General features: G+C 39.8%; 1 protein-coding gene across 2 annotated transcripts in view; it reads right to left on the bottom strand.

Moving 5' to 3' along the window:
* Window positions 1-20,579, bottom strand: part of MAPKBP1 (mitogen-activated protein kinase binding protein 1) — a 569,961-nt gene that overhangs the window by 36,316 nt on the left and 513,066 nt on the right. The window contains exon 26 of one of the 2 annotated variants that reach the window (XM_053697823.1): window positions 13,694-13,876. In XM_053697823.1, coding sequence (XP_053553798.1) covers window positions 13,694-13,876 — 183 coding nt within the window. The remainder of the gene's footprint in view (window positions 1-13,693; window positions 13,877-20,579) is intronic. The other variant, XM_053697824.1, reaches the window with a different exon arrangement.

Here is a 20,579-nt window from a genome sequence, read left to right as displayed (position 1 = left end):
TGATTTGCCGCTCTCCGCATTCGGTGCGCCCATTCCATATGGGTATCGTTAGGCATCTTTTCCGTGCCCCGAAACTGTCGGCGATACGTGTCCGGAGTTACAGCGTACCGTCGCAACAGTGTCTCCTTAACTAGCTCATACTGTGTCACTTCCTCAGCACCCAGAGTACGAAAGGCTTCCAGGGCTCGCCCAGATAGTTTCCCAGACAATATCGTGGGCCACTCTCTGTTGGGAATCTGGTGCAGGGCACATTGCCTTTCGAAGTCCGCCAAATATTCATCAATCCCTGTCTCGCTCTCTAGGAAGGGTCGAAATGCCGCATAGGGTATCTTGGGCCTCCCAGCATTTTCGACAGGGATGATTACCTGCGGGGCTTCAGCATTGCGGTGTGCGTTCGCTAGGTTGAGTTCGTGGGCTCGAGTCTCTCGTATATCCTCGTCCGCCTCCGCCATCAACTGCTGTACCAATTCCATGGAGGGGTTCGGCCCGTATAATGAGAGCCTTTCCCGAACAATCCTGGTTTTTTCGTCACTAATCGTGGTCGGTGTTTCCGCCATTGTGAAGCTCTGATCCAGTTCGGTCAATTCTGCGATCAGCTCTCTCCTCGGCCGGTTGCTGGCGTACCCCCCTCTGCTTTCAAGTAAATCCTTTAGGGTTGTACGCTTCAATTTTTCGTAAGCGCTCTCCATCCGATCTGTACCTCTCCTAAGAAATCCAGGAAAATCCCGCCGCTGCCGCCAAATGTTACGGTTACCCTTAGTCTCGCTGAGAGATGGACCGCTTAGTAGCCTGGATCCCTATTGCTAAAGAGGGGAGAAGCTGCTTTCCATAGTATTCTATATGAGTCTCGCAAATATAGAATAATCTCCCTTAGCTGCAGTACAGCTAGGATACCCTTCTGCCCACAAAAACGAGTCAAAGCTGCGATTGAGGGTCAAACAAGAACTCAGGACTGGGATGCCCAGTCTGCTTTTTATTAAGGTTACATGCACACAGGGCACTCCCAGGGGGAGAGGGGGGGAAGCACAAAATCCCCCATCACACATTTAGATAGAGAGCACTGTCCTTTGACAGGCCACAATAGGATTACAGTACTTAAGATAACAAGTTTACAAGTTCATCTTATCAATTAGCAGTCTGGCTCCAGAGGTGATTAGACAATGGGATTTGTTATCACTAAACTTAGAGCTGAGGCCAGCAAACGTGTATTTAGGCAATAGTTTCTAAAAGCTGAAAAAAAAGAGTTAACTCTTTATGAAATGATACTTGTTACGGTTTTCTTGGAGCCCTTCTTAGGCGCTGGCTTGCTGGTTCAGGCATTGCTGCTGGGAAATAAGCTCTTCACAACAAAATAACTAATGCTTCTGTAACACCCACCAAGTAGGCCACTGGTTTATTTGCACCTTTAAAGTGATGCTAAAGCCTAGTGTTTTAAAACACTTCTTGCTAAATTAAGTGGCTCTGGCCGCTCACAGCAGAGCGCTCTTTTTCAATGTGACTTTTCCACCTCTAAGCCAATAGCTGTGCTAGCATACAGAACAGCGCCGATCAGCTAGCACAGGTATTGGCTTAGAAAAGGAAACATCCCCTTATTAAAAAAAAAGGCCGTATGCCATGGGGCAGATGAAGTCGCTTAGTTTAGTGTGGAGGCAGCGGCACAGAAAGGGTATAATTAGCACACTTTTTTTTTTTTTTTTACAAAATCATCACTGAAGGTCCAATTTTTAGTGCTGGTAAATCCTTATTGAAACTCTAGGATTTACCATCACTTTAAATATTAAAATGACCACTAAGCCACTAAGTCCTTTAAAATGTAATGGGAAACATAAGACCACATCATTTCCATATTTACCACCTGTTTGCATTTTCTAACTACGCAAGTAAATGGCTAGGATGAGCTGCTGGTTAAAGCCACAAGATTTCTATCAAGTATTTAAAATAAATAGTTTCTATTAAACATGTCACAAGCTGTTGCATAAAACAAATTAATTGAAAGCCGCTAATTGTTTAGTTTAAACTAAAGGGAAATTCATAACTGGCCTGAGGGACAGAAGTTTATGGACTGATAATGATATTGACATACAGTGAAAACACACCACACACATACATACAATGATTTAGGTTTACCAAGTGTCGAGAGGACAGCGAATCATGTCAGCTGGACAATATGCAGTCCGCATTTATCAATGCTTGTGCAATGCCGCCCCTTGCTCACTGGCGGCCAATCGGCCACTAGCAGGGGCTGTCAATCATCCTAATCGTATCGGGATGATGTCAATCTGCCACCTTCTTGACCGCTGCTTCTGAACTTCAGTTTCAGGATGGGCCTTCTTAGCAGCATCTGCTGCTTAATAAATGGAGCCCAATATCTTGTTACCCTCCCTATATGAACAGCATTTAAATATATAAAAAGGAATACATTTTAAAACTACCCTCTTTTAATGCAATGAAAAATACAATTCTTTAATGTACCTTAATTTTTTTCTGTCTAGATAGGAAAGTATTGCTATAATATATATTTAGATTGCTTGACTTACATACTTCATTTTATCACTATCTAGATTGTTATTTCTGCTCACAGTTTTAAAATTCATATAAATTAATCAGGAATGTTTGTAAGCACATCATATATGCATAAAACACACAAAAAAATATTATGCTTAACTGATAAATTAATTTCTATCATGGTGGTGAGGGTCCACAATCTATTATTCCTAGGAATTCAACTCCTAGCCACTAGGAGGAGGCAAGAGTACTTCATCCCTCACACCTCACTGGTATGCCAGTCTGACATATAGCCAAGCAAGGAGAAGTAGCAAAAAATGTAGGAAAAGACAAAGCACAGAAAAGGGAAGTGAAAACTATAACTGCTGACAGAAAAATGTTTAATAAAATTGGGTGGGGATCATGGACTCTCACCACCATGAAAAAATAATTTATCAGGAAAGCATACATTTTGTAATTTCATAAGGTGGGTGGGAGTCCACAAGTAATTTGAAAATTAGGTGCCTGTTTTGTCCCACCCAGACACTGCTGCCTGGAGGAGTTTTCTACCAAAATCGACTTCAGAAGACGCAAAACACATCAAAGTGGTAGAATTTAGTAAAAGTATGTTGTTGCCTTGCACATTTGTTCAACAGAAGCCTCAATTTTGAAAGCCCAGGAATTGGAAACTGATCTAGTAGAATGGGCTGTAATGCATTTTTGGGGAGACTTTGCCGCCTCCAAGTAAACCTTAAGAATCAAGAGTTTTAGCCAAGAAGCTCAAGTAACAGCTGTGGCCTTCTAGCTTTTCTGTGGACCTGAGAAATGAAACAAAACCAGAGGCTTGTCTAAAATCCGACTGATGTTATCAGAAGATGGTAAAATATAAAATCTGGGAACTAAAACGGCCTTATCCTGGTGAAAAAAAAATATAAGGAGGCTTGCAATAAAGAGCAGACAATTCTTAAACTATTTTGGCAGAGGACATTGCTAAAAGAAATAATACCTTACAAGACAGAAGCTAAATGTCCAAACTATGAATAGGTACAAAGAGCGAGACCTGCAAAACTCTCAGAACCAAATTAAAAGTGATTGTAAACTTGAGCATAGTCATAGGAAAGAATTTAAAAAAACATAATTTATGTAAGAACTTACCTGATAAATTCATTTCTTTCATATTAGCAAGAGTCCATGAGCTAGTGACGTATGGGATATACATTCCTACCAGGAGGGGCAAAGTTTCCCAAACCTTAAAATGCCTATAAATACACCCCTCACCACACCCACAATTCAGTTTAACGAATAGCCAAGAAGTGGGGTGATAAGAAAAAAGTGCGAAAGCATATAAAATAAGGAATTGGAATAATTGTGCTTTATACAAAAAAATCATAACCACCACCACAAAAAAAAAAAGGGCGGGCCTCATGGACTCTTGCTAATATGAAAGAAATGAATTTATCAGGTAAGTTCTTACATAAATTATGTTTTCTTTCATGTAATTAGCAAGAGTCCATGAGCTAGTGACGTATGGGATAATGACTACCCAAGATGTGGATCTTTCCACACAAGAGTCACTAGAGAGGGAGGGATAAAATAAAGACAGCCAATTCCTGCTGAAAATAATCCACACCCAAAATAAAGTTTAATGAAAAACATAAGCAGAAGATTCAAACTGAAACCGCTGCCTGAAGTACTTTTCTACCAAAAACTGCTTCAGAAGAAGAAAATACATCAAAATGGTAGAATTTGGTAAAAGTATGCAAAGAGGACCAAGTTGCCGCTTTGCAAATCTGATCAACCGAAGCTTCATTCCTAAACGCCCAGAAAGTAGAAACTGACCTAGTAGAATGAGCTGTAATCCTCTGAGGCGGAGTTTTACCCGACTCAACATAGGCAAGATGAATTAAAGATTTCAACCAAGATGCCAAAGAAATGGCAGAAGTTTTCTGGCCTTTCTAGAACCGGAAAAAATAACAAATAAACTAGAAGTCTTTCGGAAATACTTAGTAGCTTCAACATAATATTTCAAAGCTCTAACAACATCCAAAGAATGCAACGATTTCTCCTTAGAATTCTTAGGATTAGGACATAATGAAGGAACCACAATGTCTCTACTAATGTTGTTGGAATTCACAACTTTAGGTAAAAATTCAAAAGAAGTTCGCAACACCGCCTTATCCTGATGAAAAATCAGAAAAGGAGACTCACAAGAAAGAGCAGATAATTCAGAAACTCTTCTGGCAGAAGAGATGGCCAAAAGGAACAAAACTTTCCAAGAAAGTAATTTAATGTCCAATGAATGCATAGGTTCAAATGGAGGAGCTTGAAGAGCCCCCAGAACCAAATTCAAACTCCAAGGAGGAGAAATTGACTTAATGACAGACTTTATACGAACCAAAGCTTGTACAAAACAATGAATATCAGGAAGAATAGCAATCTTTCTGTGAAAAAGAACAGAAAGAGCAGAGATTTGTCCTTTCAAGGAACTTGCGGACAAACCCTTATCTAAACCATCCTGAAGAAACTGTAATATTCTCGGTATTCTAAAAGAATGCCAAGAAAAATGATGAGAAAGACACCAAGAAATATAAGTCTTCCAGACTCTATAATATATCTCTCTGGATACAGATTTACGAGCCTGTAACATAGTATTAATCACAGAGTCAGAGAAACCTCTTTGACCAAGAATCAAGCGTTCAATCTCCATACCTTTAAATTTAAGGATTTCAGATCCTGATGGAAAAAAGGACCTTGAGACAGAAGGTCTGGTCTTAACGGAAGAGTCCACGGTTGGCAAGAGGCCATCCTGACAAGATCCGCATACCAAAACCTGTGAGACCATGCCGGAGCTACCAGCAGAACAAACGAGCATTCCTTCAGAATCTTGGAGATTACTCTTGGAAGAAGAACTAGAGGCGGAAAGATATAGGCAGGATGATACTTCCAAGGAAGTGATAATGCATCCACTGCCTCCGCCTGAGGATCCCGGGATCTGGACAGATACCTGGGAAGTTTCTTGTTTAGATGAGAAGCCATCAGATCTATTTCTGGAAGTTCCCACATTTGAACAATCTGAAGAAATACCTCTGGGTGAAGAGACCATTCGCCCGGATGCAATGTTTGGCGACTGAGATAATCCGCTTTCCAATTGTCCATACCTGGGATATGAACCGCAGAGATTAGACAGGAGCTGGATTCCGCCCAAACCAAAATTCGAGATACTTCTTTCATAGCCAGAGGACTGTGAGTCCCTCCTTGATGATTGATGTATGCCACAGTTGTGACATTGTCTATCTGAAAACAAATGAACAACTCTCTCTTCAGAAGAGGCCAAGACTGAAGAGCTCTGAAAATTGCACGGAGTTCCAAAATATTGATCGGAAATCTCACCTCCTGAGATTCCCAAACCCCTTGTGCCGTCAGATACCCCCACACAGCTCCCCAACCTGTAAGACCTGCATCCGTTGAGATTATAGTCCAGGTCGGAAGAACAAAGAAGCCCCCTGAACTAAACGATGGTGATCTGTCCACCATGTCAGAGAGTGTCGTAAAATCGGTTTAAAGATATTAATTAAGATATCTTTGAGTAATCCCTGTACCATTGGTTCAGCATACAGAGCTGAAGAGGTCGCATGTGAAAACGAGCAAAGGAGATCGCATCTGATGCGGCAGTCCTAAGACCCAACATTTCCATGCATAAGGCTACCAAAGGGAATGATTGTAACTGAAGGTTTTGACAAGCTGATATCAATGTTAAACTTCTCTTGTCTGACAAGGACAGAGTCATAGACACTGAATCTATCTAGAAACCTAAAAAGGTTACCCTTGTCTGAGGAATCAATGAACTGATTGGTAAATTGATCCTCCAACCATGAACTTGAAGAAACAACACAAGTCGATTCGTATGAGATTCTTCGAAAATGAGAAGACTGAGCAAGTACCAAGATATCGTCCAAATAAGGAAATACCAAAACCCTGTTCTCTGATTACAGAAAGAAGGGCACCGAGAACCTTTGAAAAAAATTCTTGGAACTGAGGCTAGGCCAAACGGTAGAGCCACAAAACTGGTAATGCTTGTCTAAAAAGAGAATCTCAGACACTAAAAGTGATCTGGATGAATCGGAATATGCAGATACACATCCTGTAAATCTATTGTAGAAATATAATGCCCTTGCTAAACAAAAGGCAGGATAGTCCTACAGTAACCATCTTGAATGTTGGTATCCTAACATAACGATTCAATAATGATAGATCCGGAACTGGTCTGAAGGAATTGACCTTCTTTGGTACAATGAAGAGATAAAATAAAACCCCAGCCCCTGTTCCAGAACTGGAACTGGCATAAATACTCCAGCCAACTCTAGATCTGAAACACATTTCAGAAATGCTGAGCCTTTGCTGTGTTAACTGGGACACGGGAAAGAAAAAAATCTCTTAGCAGGAGGCCTTAACTTGAAGCCAATTCTGTACCTTTCTGAAACAATGTTCTGAAACCAGAGATTGAGAACGGAATTGATCCAAATTTCTTTGAAGAAAACGTAATCTGCCCCATACCAGCTGAGCTGGAACAAGGGCCGCACCTTCATAGGTACTTAGGAGCTGGCTATAGGTTTCTATAAGGCTTGGATATATTCCAAACTGGAAATAGTTTCCAAACTGATACCGCTCCTGAGGATGAAGGATCAGGCTTTTGTTCCTTGTTGTGAGGAAAGGAACGAAAATGATTATTTACCCTGGAAAGAAAGGGAAAGCAAAGTTGACTTAGAAGACATATCAGCATTCCAAGTTTAATCCATAAAGCTTTTCTAGCTAAAATAGCTAGAGACATATACCTGACATCAACTCTAATGATATCAAAAGATGGTATCACCAATAAAATTATTAGCATGTTATAGAATAATAATAATGCTATAAAATTATGATCTGTTACTTGTTGCGCTAAAGCTTCTAACCAAAAAGTTGAAGCTGCAGCAACATCCGCTAAAAATATAGCAGGTCTAAGAAGATTACCTGAACATAAGTAAGCTTTTCTTAGAAAGGATTCAATTTTCCTATCTAAAGGATCCTTAAATGAAGTACTATCTGCCGTAAGAATAGTAGTACATTAGCAGGAGTAGAGACAGCCCCATAACCTTAGGGATTTTTGTCCCAAAAAACTCTAATCTGTCAGATGGCACAGGATATAATTGCTTAAACGTCTAGAAGGAGTAAATAAATTACCCAAATTATTCCATTCCCTGGAAATTACTTCAGAAATAGCATCAGGGAGATTAAACACTTCTGGAATAACTACAGGAGATTTAAAAACCTTATTTAAACGTTTACATTTAGTATCAAGAGGACCAGAATCCTCTATTTCTAATGCAAATAATACTTCTTTAAGTAAAGAACGAATAAATTCCATCTTGAACAAATACAAAGATTTATCAGCATCAACCTCTGAGACAGAAACCTCTGAACCAGAAGAACCATTATCAGTATCAGAATGATGATGTTCATTTAAAAATTCATCTGAAAAAAGAGAAGTTTTAAAAGACTTTTATGTATACTAGAAGGAGAAATAACAGACATAGCCTTCTTAATGGATTTTAAAAAATAAAATCTCTTATGTTATCAGGAACACTCTGAAAATTAGATGTTGACGGAACAGCAACAGGTAATGTAACAGTACTAAAGGAAATTTTATCTGCATTAATAAGTTTGACATGACATGCAATACAAACAACAGCTGGAGAAACAGATACCAAAAGTTTATAGCAGATACACTTAGCTTGGTAGCTCCAGCACTGGGCAGTGATTTTCCTGAAGTATCTTCTGACTCAGTTGCAACGTGGAACATCTTGCAATATGTAAAAGAAAAAAACAACATATAAAGCAAAATTGATAAAATTCCTTAAATGACAGTTTCAGGAATGGGAAAAAAATGCCAGTGAACAAGCTTCTAGCAACCAGAAGCAATAAATAATGAGACTTAAATAATGTGGAGACAAAAATGACGCCCATATTTTTTAGCGCCAAAAAAGACGCCCACATTATTTGGCGCCTAAATGCTTTTGGCGCCAAAAATGACGCCACATCCGGAACGCCGACATTTTTGACGCAAAAAAAGTCAAAAAATGACGCAACTTCCGGCGACACGTATGACGCCGGAAACAGAAAAAAAATTTTGCGCCAAAAAAGTCCGCGCCAAGAATGACGCAATAAAATGAAGCATTTTCTGCCCCCGCGAGCCTAACAGCCCACAGGGAAAAAGTCAAATTTTTTAAGGTAAGAAAAAATGATTGAAACAAATGCATTTATCCCAAATATGAAACTGACTGTCTGAAAAATAAGGAATGTTGAACATTCTGAGTCAAGGCAAATAAATGTTTGAATACATATATTTAGAACTTTATAAACAAAGTGCCCAACCATAGCTTAGAGTGTCACAGAAAATAAGATTTACTTACCCCAGGACACTCATCTACATGTTTGTAGAAAGCCAAACCAGTACTGAAACGAGAATCAGCAGAGGTAATGGTATATATAAGAGTATATCGTCGATCTGAAAAGGGAGGTAAGAGATGAATCTCTACGACCGATAACAGAGAACCTATGAAATAGACCCCGTAGAAGGAGATCACTGCATTCAAATAGGCAATACTCTCCTCACATCCCTCTGACATTCACTGCACGCTGAGAGGAAAACCGGGCTCCAACTTGCTGCGGAGCGCATATCAACGTAGAATCTAGCACAAACTTACTTCACCACCTCCATCGGAGGCAAAGTTTGTAAAACTGAATTGTGGGTGTGGTGAGGGGTGTATTTATAGGCATTTTAAGGTTTGGGAAACTTTGCCCCTCCTGGTAGGAATGTATATCCCATACGTCACTAGCTCATGGACTCTTGCTAATTACATGAAAGAAATGAATGAGACTTTCATTCATGAAATGAGTAGGATATACTTACCTTCTGTAAAACAAACATAGTGCAGTTACTGTTAGGTTATACAATTTTGAATCATTTGACATTTAAGTGATATTGCACTGGGGTCTACTTACTTCTGTTGTATACTGTAATTCTCTTCTGATATTTTCGGCTTGTAATGCCAGAATGGTAAGCACAGTTCCTCTGCCCGCCATATTTGTTAATTGATTGACAGATGACTCATCTGTAATCCACAAATCATTGTTCCCCCCAGGTGTTAAGCCCCTTTGCACAAACATCACGCCCGGGGGGAAACAAAATTTATGCTTACCTGATACATTTATTTATTTCCGGATATGGCGAGTCCACGAAGTCATCAATTACTAGTGGGAACAAATACCCAAGCTAGAGGACACAGATGACTAGGGAGGGAAAGACAGGTGGACCTAAACAGAAGCCATCACTGCTTGAAGAACCTTCCTCCCAAAAGAGGCCTCAGCCGAGGCAAAAGTATCAAATTTATAAAATTTTGAAAAAAAGTGTACAGAGAGGACCAAGTTGCAGCCTTGCAAATCTGTTCCACAGAAGCTTTATTTTTAAAAACCCAAGAAGACGAGACAGCCCTAGTGGAATGAGCTGCAACTCTCTCAGGAGGCTTCTCTCCAGTAGTCTCATAAGCAAAACAAATCATACTTCTCAACCAAAAGGAAAGAGAAGTAGCAGTAGCCTTCTGAACCTTATGCTTTCCCGAGAAAAACAAAAAGGGCAGAAGACTGGCGAAAATCTTTAGTCGCCTGTAAATAGAATTTTAAAGCACGCACTACATCTAAGTTGTGCAACAGACGCTCCTTATGAGGAGGAGGATTGGGACAGAGAGAATGAACAACAATCTCCTGATTAATATTCCTAACTGAAACCACTTTAGGAAGAAAACCTGATACGTAGGGCCACCTTATCCGCATGAAAGATAAGGTAAGGAAAATCATACTGCAAAGCCGAGAGTTACGAAACTCTCCTCACAGAAGAAATAGCAACAAGAAACCTTCTAAAATAATAATTCTAATCTATGGAATGCATTGGCTCAAACAGAGCCTGCTGCAAAACCTTAAGAACAAGGTTAAGACTCCAAGGAGGAGTAACCGACTTAAACACAGGCCTGATTCTGACCAAGGCCTGACAAAAAGATTGAACATCTGGCACAACCGTCAAACGCTTATGCAACAGAATAGATAAAGCAGAAATCTGACCTTTCAGAGTACTGACTGACAACCCCTTCTCCAGACCTTCCTGGAGAAAAGACAAGATTCTAGGAATCCTAACCCTATTTTAAGAGTAGCCCTTAGATTTACACCAATAAAGGTATTTAGGCCACACCTTACGCTAAATTTTCTGAGTAACAGGCTTGTGAGCCTGAATCATGGTCTAAAACCACGCTTAGACAAAACTAAGCGTTCAATCTCCAAGCAGTCAGCTTCAGAGAAACGAGATTTGGATGGAAGAAAGGACCCTGGGTTAGAATATCCTTCTCCAGAGGCAGCCTCCAAGGAAGTAGAGATGACATGTTCACTAGATCTACATACCAGATCCTGCGTGGCCATGCAGGAGCTATTAAAATTACCAACACTCTCTCTTGTGACTCGTGGAAGGCGAGCAAACTGAGGAAATTGATAAACTAGAACGAACCACCAAGGCACCGCCAGACCATCTATCAGAGCTGCCTGCGGATCTCTTGACCTTGAACCGTACCTTGGAAGCTTGTCGCTCTGCTGAGAGGCCATCAGACCCAACTCCACCAAACTTCACCTCCTCCATTGACAGAGGTAAAGGGAATGACTGGGGATTATGAGTAGGGGAGTGATACTTAACAGCTTTGCTGTGGTGCTCTTTGCCGCCTCCTGCTGACCAGGAGAGATATTCCCACTAGTAATTGATGACGTTGTGGAGTCAACATATCTTAGGAAAGAAACAATGATTAGTTGATTGCAGAGGAGTCATCTGTCTATCAATTGACAAATATGGCGGGCGGAGGAACAGCGCTTACCGTTCTGGCATTACAAGCTGAAAATATCAGAAGATAAGTACAGTATACAACAAAAGTGAGTACACCCCAGTGCAATATCACTTAGATATACTGCAGTTACTGTTAGGTTATACAATTTTGACTCATTTGACATTTAAGTTTTACAGTAGGGTATTTGCTCTTATGTAAAATTAAAAACAGTTTAGATTTACTATATTAAAAAAAACAGCCCCAAAGCAGGAAATTAATGAAAGCACCTTTCATTAATTTCCTCCTGACTTGTTGCATTGATTCAAATCTTTTATTTTTTTCAATACTTAACATGTCCACCTTTATTTTTGATGACAGACTAAATTCTCTGGCATGGAGGGGTTGTGTTGTTCTACCATTCTTATTAAAATACCGGCCCAAAGGTGTTCTATTGGATTCAAGTCAGGTGACAATACCTCTGTAAGGGTAGTTCACATAACTGCAGCCATCTCCTGCAGAGTAAAGGAATTAGACACACTAGAAGTACTTGGCGTCGCTTGTGTGGGCGTTAAAGGTTGTGACACTTGGGGAGAATTGGATGGCAAATCCTGATTCTCTTCAGACTGAGAATCATCCTTAGGCACACTTTCTTTATTTAAAATATGCTTTTTACATTGTAAGGCCCTTTCAGTACAAAAGTTACACAATGTTAGAGGGGGTTGCACAATAGCTTCAAAACACATAGAACAATGAGAAACCACAATGTCAGACATGTTGAACAGACTAGTAATACCACAAAAGTCGTTTAAACACTTATTTATTGCATAAAATAAACATTTGAAAAAACGTGTACTGTGCCTTTAAGAAAAGAAAAAGTGAACAATTTTTCCAAAATGCACAATTAACGTTAAATTATCCCCAAATTTAACTTAATATCGTTGGTTAATCCAAAAATTACTAGTCAAAAGATAGATAAAAATACCCTCTGCACCCAACAAGTTTCCAACCCTTCAGACCAGCTACACAGTCCAGGAGCCACTGAGTTACTGCTTGCTGCTGCTTAGCCTGAAGGAAGTGCGCATCTGAGCTCGCGAAAATAAGCCCCGCCCCTTAAGGTCAAAGTCAGAGTAGGCCCAAACAAAACCGCATGGGAATGCGGTTTTGCACCAAAGTTAATGTACACACAGTATACAACCCCTCAAACATAAAACAAAAGTTTAAATGCCAAAAATAAAAAACGTAAAACATCGTTTTTTTCATTGTCTCCCATGTCACATAATGCCCCAAAAAAGTCAACTAATGAAAAATATAATATAGGGACTCCAGTAATACCCCTCTTATTAAATAGGATTTACTGCTTACCCCATTCCCATACAGGGAAATAATGCCAGCCAGTTCTGATACACCAAGTCTCCTCAGAAAAAAAGGCTGCACATACCTTAATGCTGCTTGTAGCATGAAACCGGTCTCCACACTGAAGATGTCTCATAGTTACCTTCAGAAGTCTTGTGGGAACCAGCGTGGATCTTAGTTACAACTGCTAAGATGATGAACCTCAGGGCAGAAATCTTCTTCCATATCCCCCTGAGGAAAATAGTACGCACTGGTACCATTTAAAATAAAAAACTTCTTGAAGAAACTAAAACTAACACCTCACTTTACAATGTCTTCCTAGTATAACACAGGCAAAGAGAATGACTGGAGGTAGAGGGGAAGGGAGGGGCTATATATATACAGCTCTGCTGTGGTGCTCTTTGCCACTTCCTGTTAGCAGGAGGTTAATATCCCACAAGTAAGGATGAAATCCGTGGACTCGTCATATCTTTGTAAAAGAAAATAGATAATCCCTTTATTACCTATTCCCCAGTTTTGCATAACCAACACGGTTATATTAATATATTTTTGACCTTTGTGGTCACATTGTATCTAAGCCTTTGCAGACTGCCCACTTATCTCAGTTCTTTTGACAGACATGCATTTTAGCCAATCAATGCTGACTCATAAATAACTAAAGGGAGTGAGCACAATGTTATCTATATGACATAAAATGAACTAGCACTGTCTAACTATGAAAAACTGTCAAAATGCACTGAGATAAAAGGCAGTCTTCAACAGTATAGAAATCAGTTTGCGTCTATCTAGGTTTAGCTTTAAAAAAAAAAATACAGAGAGAAGAAAGCTAAATTTGATGATAAAAGTAAATCTGTCTAAAAGCTAACAACAAAATTTTCCAGGTTACATAAATAAGTTACATGTAGGCACTGCAGTTTTAACGTCACACAAAAATAATTTTATGATGTAAAGTTACATACCGGTGCAGATACTGGCAGAAAGAGTTGAGAAGTGCTGTTTGAGGAACATTTCCTGATCTGGTGTCAGCGGAATATCTCCATCCAATACTAAACTTGGTGTATCAAGCTCCTCCACCTCTGGCTGCTCCTCCAAATCAGAAGAGTTTCCATCAACGCTCAATGGTTCCGTGCTTTCCGAATCTTCTTGAATTGTATCAAAATAAGAAAAACACAACATGTTAAAATATTATAGGATGTTCAAGCTGTAAGAAGGCATTTAACGTGCAGTAATGTAAAATAAATCATCAAAAAACAAAACAGAATTTATACTTTCTGATAAATTTCTTTCGGGATGAGGAGTGTCCATAGGTGTGCATAACATGTGGGATATACTTGCTGCCACCAGGTGGAGAACAAGAACCCTCACAAGAGCTTTTAATCCCTCCCACCTCCACTCCATCTCAAGTTAATGTATAGTCGAGCAAAGAGGTAGAAAAAAAAAAAAAAAAAAAGTAGGAAAGACAGAAAGCAGGGTAAAGAGGTGCAATTAAGAACAGTCGCCCAGATTCAACAAAAATAGGACGGCTCCTATGGACTCTCCTCATCCCGAAAAAGAAATTTATCTGCAAGTATAAATTCTATTTTCTTTCGTAAGATGAGGAGAGTCCATAGTGTCCATAACATGTGGGATACAATACCCAAACTTAGGTCCATGTTCAGGATGGGTGGGACAAAAAGGGCAGTTGCTATTTGCCGGACACTGAGGCCTGAAGGACTTTCCTGCCATAGGCCGCTTTGGAAGAACCATAAATATCAAAATGGTAAAATTTAGAAAAGGTATGAAGGGAAGACCAAGATGCAACCTTGCAAATCTGTTCCAAGAAGGCCTCATTCTTTAAGGCCCAAGAAGAATATACAGATCTAGTAGAATGGGCAATAACTCTTTTTGGAGGCGGTTTTCCTGCAACCCCGAAAGATTAATGTATTGTCTGCTTCAGCCATAATGCTAAAGCCCCCGCTGTAGACTTTTGACCCTTCCTGGTACCTGAAAAGTGGACAAACAAGCTAGAGGTCTAAAATCCTTAGTAGCCTGAAGATAAAATTGTAAGGCTCAGACCACATCCAAATTATGCAATAGAGATAGGATTTGGGCACAAAGAAGGGTTAATGTTCTCAGAAGATGCAACCTTTGGAAGAAAATCATATTTAGTTCTAAGAACCGCTTTATCCTGATAAAAACAAAAAACAAAAAGGGAGAATCAGAAGGGCAGAGAGTTCAGAAACTTGTCTAGCTGAAGAGATGGCTAGAAGAAAGAGAAACTTCCAAGGACAGCAATTTTAGGTCCAAATTACTCATAAGGGAGAACCTTGCAAAACAGATAGAACCAGATTCAAATTCCAAGTTGGAGAAATAGGCCTAATGACAGGGCAAACTTTGCCAACTGTTTTGAAACAAAAAAGAGAAGGCCGATATCTGACCTTTTAAGGTACTAGCCGATAAACCTTTCTCCAGACCATCCTGGAGAAACTAAAGAATTCTAGGAATTCTAAAGGATTTCCAAGAAAAACCTCTACAACACCAGAGAAAATAAGTTTTCCAAGCTTTTCATAAAACTTTTGTGTTAACGTCCTGGCTTGCAAAAGTGTGGGAATCACCAAATCTGAGAAACCTCTACTCTTGAGGACTAGGCGTTCAACCTCCACTCTGTCAAATTCAGAGATCTGAGATCCTGAGGATACAATGTACCTTGAGAAAGCAGATCCCTGAGAGGAAAAGTCCAAGTAGGGGAGGAAGAGATTTGGGTAAGATCTTCATACCAAGTTCTCCTGGCCATGCCGGAGCAATGATAATTACTGAAGTCAATTCATGTTTGATTCTTGGAACCAAAACAAAACAAATGGAGTAAATAGATAGGCCAGTTAAAAATTCCAAGGACAGACTAGAGAATCTATCATTTGAGATTTTGTATCTCTTGACCTTTAGCAATAAACCGGAAGTTTGCGGTTCAGTTTGGACGCTAAAAGGCCCATTTCTGGAAGACCCCATCTCAGGGCTAATTGATCAAACACATCCTGATGTAGGTATTTCTATACCCCTGTTACACACTTATGCATTCTGAATCTTCTTTGAGTAAAACTGGAAGAGGGGTATAAGGTCTAAAGTCAAGTCTAAACTCCAAATAATAAAATTAGAAAAATCTTGATTGCAGAGCAGCTCATTCAACCTCTCACCTCGGAGGCCAAGAACTTACTGGAGAGGGAGTGGAGGTGGGAGGGATTAAAAGCTCTTGTAAGGGTTCTTGACCTCCACCTGGTGGCAGGAAGTATATCCCACATGTTATGGACACCTATGGAAGATGTCATCTCCAAATTTGCTTATTATTGACTATTTTGTTGTAAAACAGTCTTGAATTGTTTACAATCTCTATAGGAATATTACAAACTAATTTTTTGTATCATGAATATGAAAGAACAAACTATATCAAAATATTAAATTAAAAGTTTAAAAGGTTTACATCGATATTGAGAGGCACATAATAGAGCAACTAATCAAGTGACTATTGGTTCATAAGCACAGCTCCAAAAACTATTTTGACTAGTTTTAACTTCATAAACTTGAAAACTTTAAAATCAAATACATTTTACATTTTCAAAAACATTTTAAAACAAAAATGTATCTAAAAGCTGTGTATTTTAAATTAGATATTAAAAAAAAAATTCTATCCTAAATATTTTTTTTCTTTTCATTTTCATGCTTGTAGAAGTAATAAAGCTTTAAGATTTTTTTCGTTCAACCTCCACTCTGTCAGATTCAGAGATCCTGAGGATTCAATGGACCTTGAGAGGAAGAGTCCAAGGAGGGGAGGAAGAGATCTTGGAGAGAACCGCATACCAAGTCCTGTGGGGCCACACCAGAGCAATGAGAATTACTGAAGTCAATTCCGGTTTGATTCTTGGAACCAAAACCAATGGAGGAAATATATAGGCCAGTTGAAAGTTCCAAGGACAGACAAGAGCATCTATCATTTGAGATTTTGAATCTCCTGACCTTTAGCAATAAACTGGAAGTTTGTGGTTCAGTTTGGACGCCATAAGGCCCATTTCTGGAAGACCCCCATCTCAGAGCTAATTGATCAAACACATCCTGATGAAGGGACCATTCTCCTGGATGTACCGACTGCTTAAGAAATCTGCTTCCCAGTTGAATTTTTCTGTCTGAAAAGGAGCCAAGAATGGAGAGCCCAAAGGATTGCACAAAGTTCTAGGATGTTGATAGGTTACCTCCCAAATAGTGCCCCAACCCATCAGGCTTGCATCTGTAGTGACCACGGTCCAGGTAGGCTGAAGAAATTAAGCTCCATGGGTCAAATAAGGGCTGACCCTCCACCATGAGAGAGATCATTGGACTGATGAACTGAGCTCTATTTGCTGTTCCAGATGAAAGCAATTCTTTGACCACTGTTGAAGCAAGGATAACTGAAGGGGACGAAGATGAAAATGAGCAAAAGGCACTGTGTCTCACACCACTACCATAAGACCCACTACTTCCATGCACTGTGCTACAGATGGGGAATGAGTCATCTGTAAAGAGTGACAGGCCATTTGCTGTTTGGCCTTGCGAGTCTCTGTGAGAAACAAGTGCATTTGAACAGTCGATTAGGACTCCCAGAAAGGCTACCTTTGTAGCTGGGTATAAAGAAATCTTGAAAACATTGATGTTCCATCCATGTTCCTGAAGGAAGGAAATCACCTTCTGGGTATGAGAAAATGCCAGAGAAAGATGGGGCTTGGATCAAGATGTCGTCCAAATAAGGAGCAATGGAGATTCCCTGTGTTCTGATCACCGCTACAGAGCGCCTAAAACCTTCATGAAGGTGCGAGGGGCAGTGGCTAAACCAAAAGGTAGAGCCACAGGCTGGTAATGCAAATCTTAGAAACTGGATATGGTCTTTGTGAATTGTGATGTGTAGAAAAGCATCTTTCAAATCTATGGTTGTCATCAATTGACCCTCTTGAACAAAGGGCAAAATGGTGCAGACCATTTTCATCTTGAAACAACTTGTTTAGGGTCTTTAGATGCAGAATGGGACGGTAGGTGTCCTAGTTCTTTGGGACAATAAAGAGGTTGGAATAGAATCCTTTTCCCTGTTGAGAGGGTGAGACACGTATTACTGTTACCAAATTCTCTAAATCTAGAAGACATTGAATAAAGGTAACTGACTTTAGAAGATCCTTTGGATTGCGAGACAGATGAAAGCATTCACAGGGAGGCCTAGTGCAAAATCCTGTACGGTTACCCTGGGATATAATGTTGAACTGATCTGCACCAGGCCTTCTGAAACTCAAATCTGCCTCCTAACAGAGAATCCTCTGGACAAGGGACTGTCCCTTTGTGCAGCTTTCTGACTGGAGTTGGGCTTCTTGGTCTGTTTATTCTTAAACCAGAAAGATGCTGGCTTCCAGGAAGGTTTGGAGGAGTCAGACTTCCGATTGGAAGAGAACTTCTGGTCTCTGGTAGAGCGAAAGGAATAAAAATGATTAGTTTACTTATATTTTTACTTCAAGTTCTTGTCCTGAGGGAGAAAGGCTCCTTTACCTCCAGTAACATGTTTAGAGACCATATCAGCTGACCAGGATTTAAAACATAAAGCTCTCTTTAGCAGAACAGCAATGGACATTTTTTTTTTTTAATCAGCTTTATTATCAAAATAAATTCCATACAATGTAAGGAGTTGTTACTATTGTATACTAACAATAGCTGATCATTTTCCACAATTTAGAGGCGCACATATTTGATTTTAGGAAGTCACAGTTTTCACATTAATGTGCATCTCCAAACAATATAGAGTTAAAACTAAACAACAAAATAATACATTAACAATTTGAAAACCATTACCTAGCAATAAGCATGTTGCAGCCAAGAAACTGATTTTGTTACAATATCTTGTAGGCTCTATACAAGCGTTATAATGTGAGAAATTGTTTGCATCGCCTCAGAGTGCTCTTAGTGATATCACCCCTTGTCTGAACTAGTCAGGCTAACAGCTATATTCCAAGTCCCTATTGGTGTGCTTGTATCTACCCTCCTGTTTTGTTTTAAGGTAACTTTCCCACATACCAACTATTTCAGCATAAAGGTCCATTCTGTCATATTTTAGGTAGTGGCACTCCTCCATTTCTATTAATTCTGATGTCTTTTGTACCCACATCGTCATATAGGGGGCTTCCCTACCTCTCCAATTTTTGGCTATCAGAAATTTAATGCTATTTACCATTATGGTAAAAATTCTCAATTTAGGTTTATGTTTTAACTTAGGTGGTTTGTTTAAAAGCCAAATCAAAGGGTCCAACGGTAGCTGTGCTTCTACAATTATTTAAATTTCTCCAATGACCTGGTTCCAAAGATCACGGATAGAGGAAACCACCACCTCATGTGCGCCATATCGCTTCCGACATGCTCACACCTCCAACATCTGTTCTCCGAACCGCTAAATAATCTATGGAGTCTCTTTGGAGTGTAGTACCACCTATGTAGAATTTTAAAATTTATTTCCAATACTCAGAGAAATCGAAGACTTCACGGTGTAATGAAAGATTTGTGAACAAGTTTGAGGGAGAATAATTTTTCCCAGGTCTCTTTCCCAACTCTCCATGTAACCTAAAACCTGACCAGGTCGATTCTGAACCAGCAACTTATATATCTTAGAGATTGTGTGTCTTGGGGGAGGGTTTTGTGTGAACAGGGATTCAAAGTGAGTAAGGGGTCTTGTCATATTTCTGGCTTGTGGGTACGATTGTAAGAGGTGATTTAGTTTAAAATAGGTGAACCAATTTGCGAAGCTTTTCAGCCCCTGTTCTACGATCTCCTTTTGGAGCTTAAGTTGTTCCTTATCTATGAGGTGATATACAGGTAAATCATTCAGTGGTTGAGGTGGTAGTGTTTGTAGGATCAGAGGACCAAAGTCTAGTTCCCCATTTTTAACCAGTGACGTTAGAGGGGAGGGTCTAGATTTAAGAAAGGGGAAGTGTATGAGGGTCTTGTTCCAAGTGTTGAGGGTCTCCAAGATGATTGGATTATTAGTGGTTATGATAGGCGTGGATGCAAACGACCAACACCATTCACTGATGCGCGACATGTGGAGACTATCTAGTTCTATGTCTACCCAACGTTTATTGTGGGGGGGTGTGTACAAGTCAAGTATTCTTTGTAAGAAAATGGCCGATCTATATGCCTGTAGGTCTGGCATGCCAAGACCACCCTGATCTTTATGTTTCATCATAACTGATTTGTTGATTCTGGGGTGTTTCCTGTTCCATGTAAATTTGCTAAAGGATGTTTGTAGGGATGCAATATAGAATTTGGGGAGGGGGATCGGTAATGTCTGAAGCAGGTATAATATGCGGGGAAATACATTCATTTTTAGTAAATTGATGCGTCCCATCCACGAGATTCTTTTATTTCGCCATCTGGATAAGTAGTTTATTATGTTATCTCTCAGAGGTTTAAAGTTATAACAAAACACCAAGTCTAGCGTGGGGGTAAGCAATAGACATTTTTAACATAAATTTTAATGATGTCAAACTGCACTGCACATGAAATCATTAGACATCATAAGGACTTTAATGAAGTTACGGATATCCTTGGATGACTATTCAGGGAGCATCTGAGAGAGAGAATCACACCAAAAGGTTGCTGCAGTGGCCACACAAGTGATTGCCACTGCTTGTCTAAGCTGAAGAGCCGATTGAGAAAATAATGTACTCAGCAAAGACTCCAATTTGCGGTCCATTGGGTCCTTAAACGAGGAACTATCATTTCCATAGGGATAGTCATGCGTTTTGCTAGAGTGGAAATAGCTTCATCCAACTTAAGTACTGCTTCCCAGGCTGTCATACTCCCAACAGG

This window comes from Bombina bombina, chromosome 1 (assembly GCF_027579735.1).
Source record: "Bombina bombina isolate aBomBom1 chromosome 1, aBomBom1.pri, whole genome shotgun sequence".
NCBI classification, from domain to species: Eukaryota; Metazoa; Chordata; class Amphibia; order Anura; family Bombinatoridae; genus Bombina; species Bombina bombina.
The sequence above is the reverse complement of the archived record's forward strand: the minus strand, read 5'-3'. Positions and strand labels throughout refer to the sequence as shown.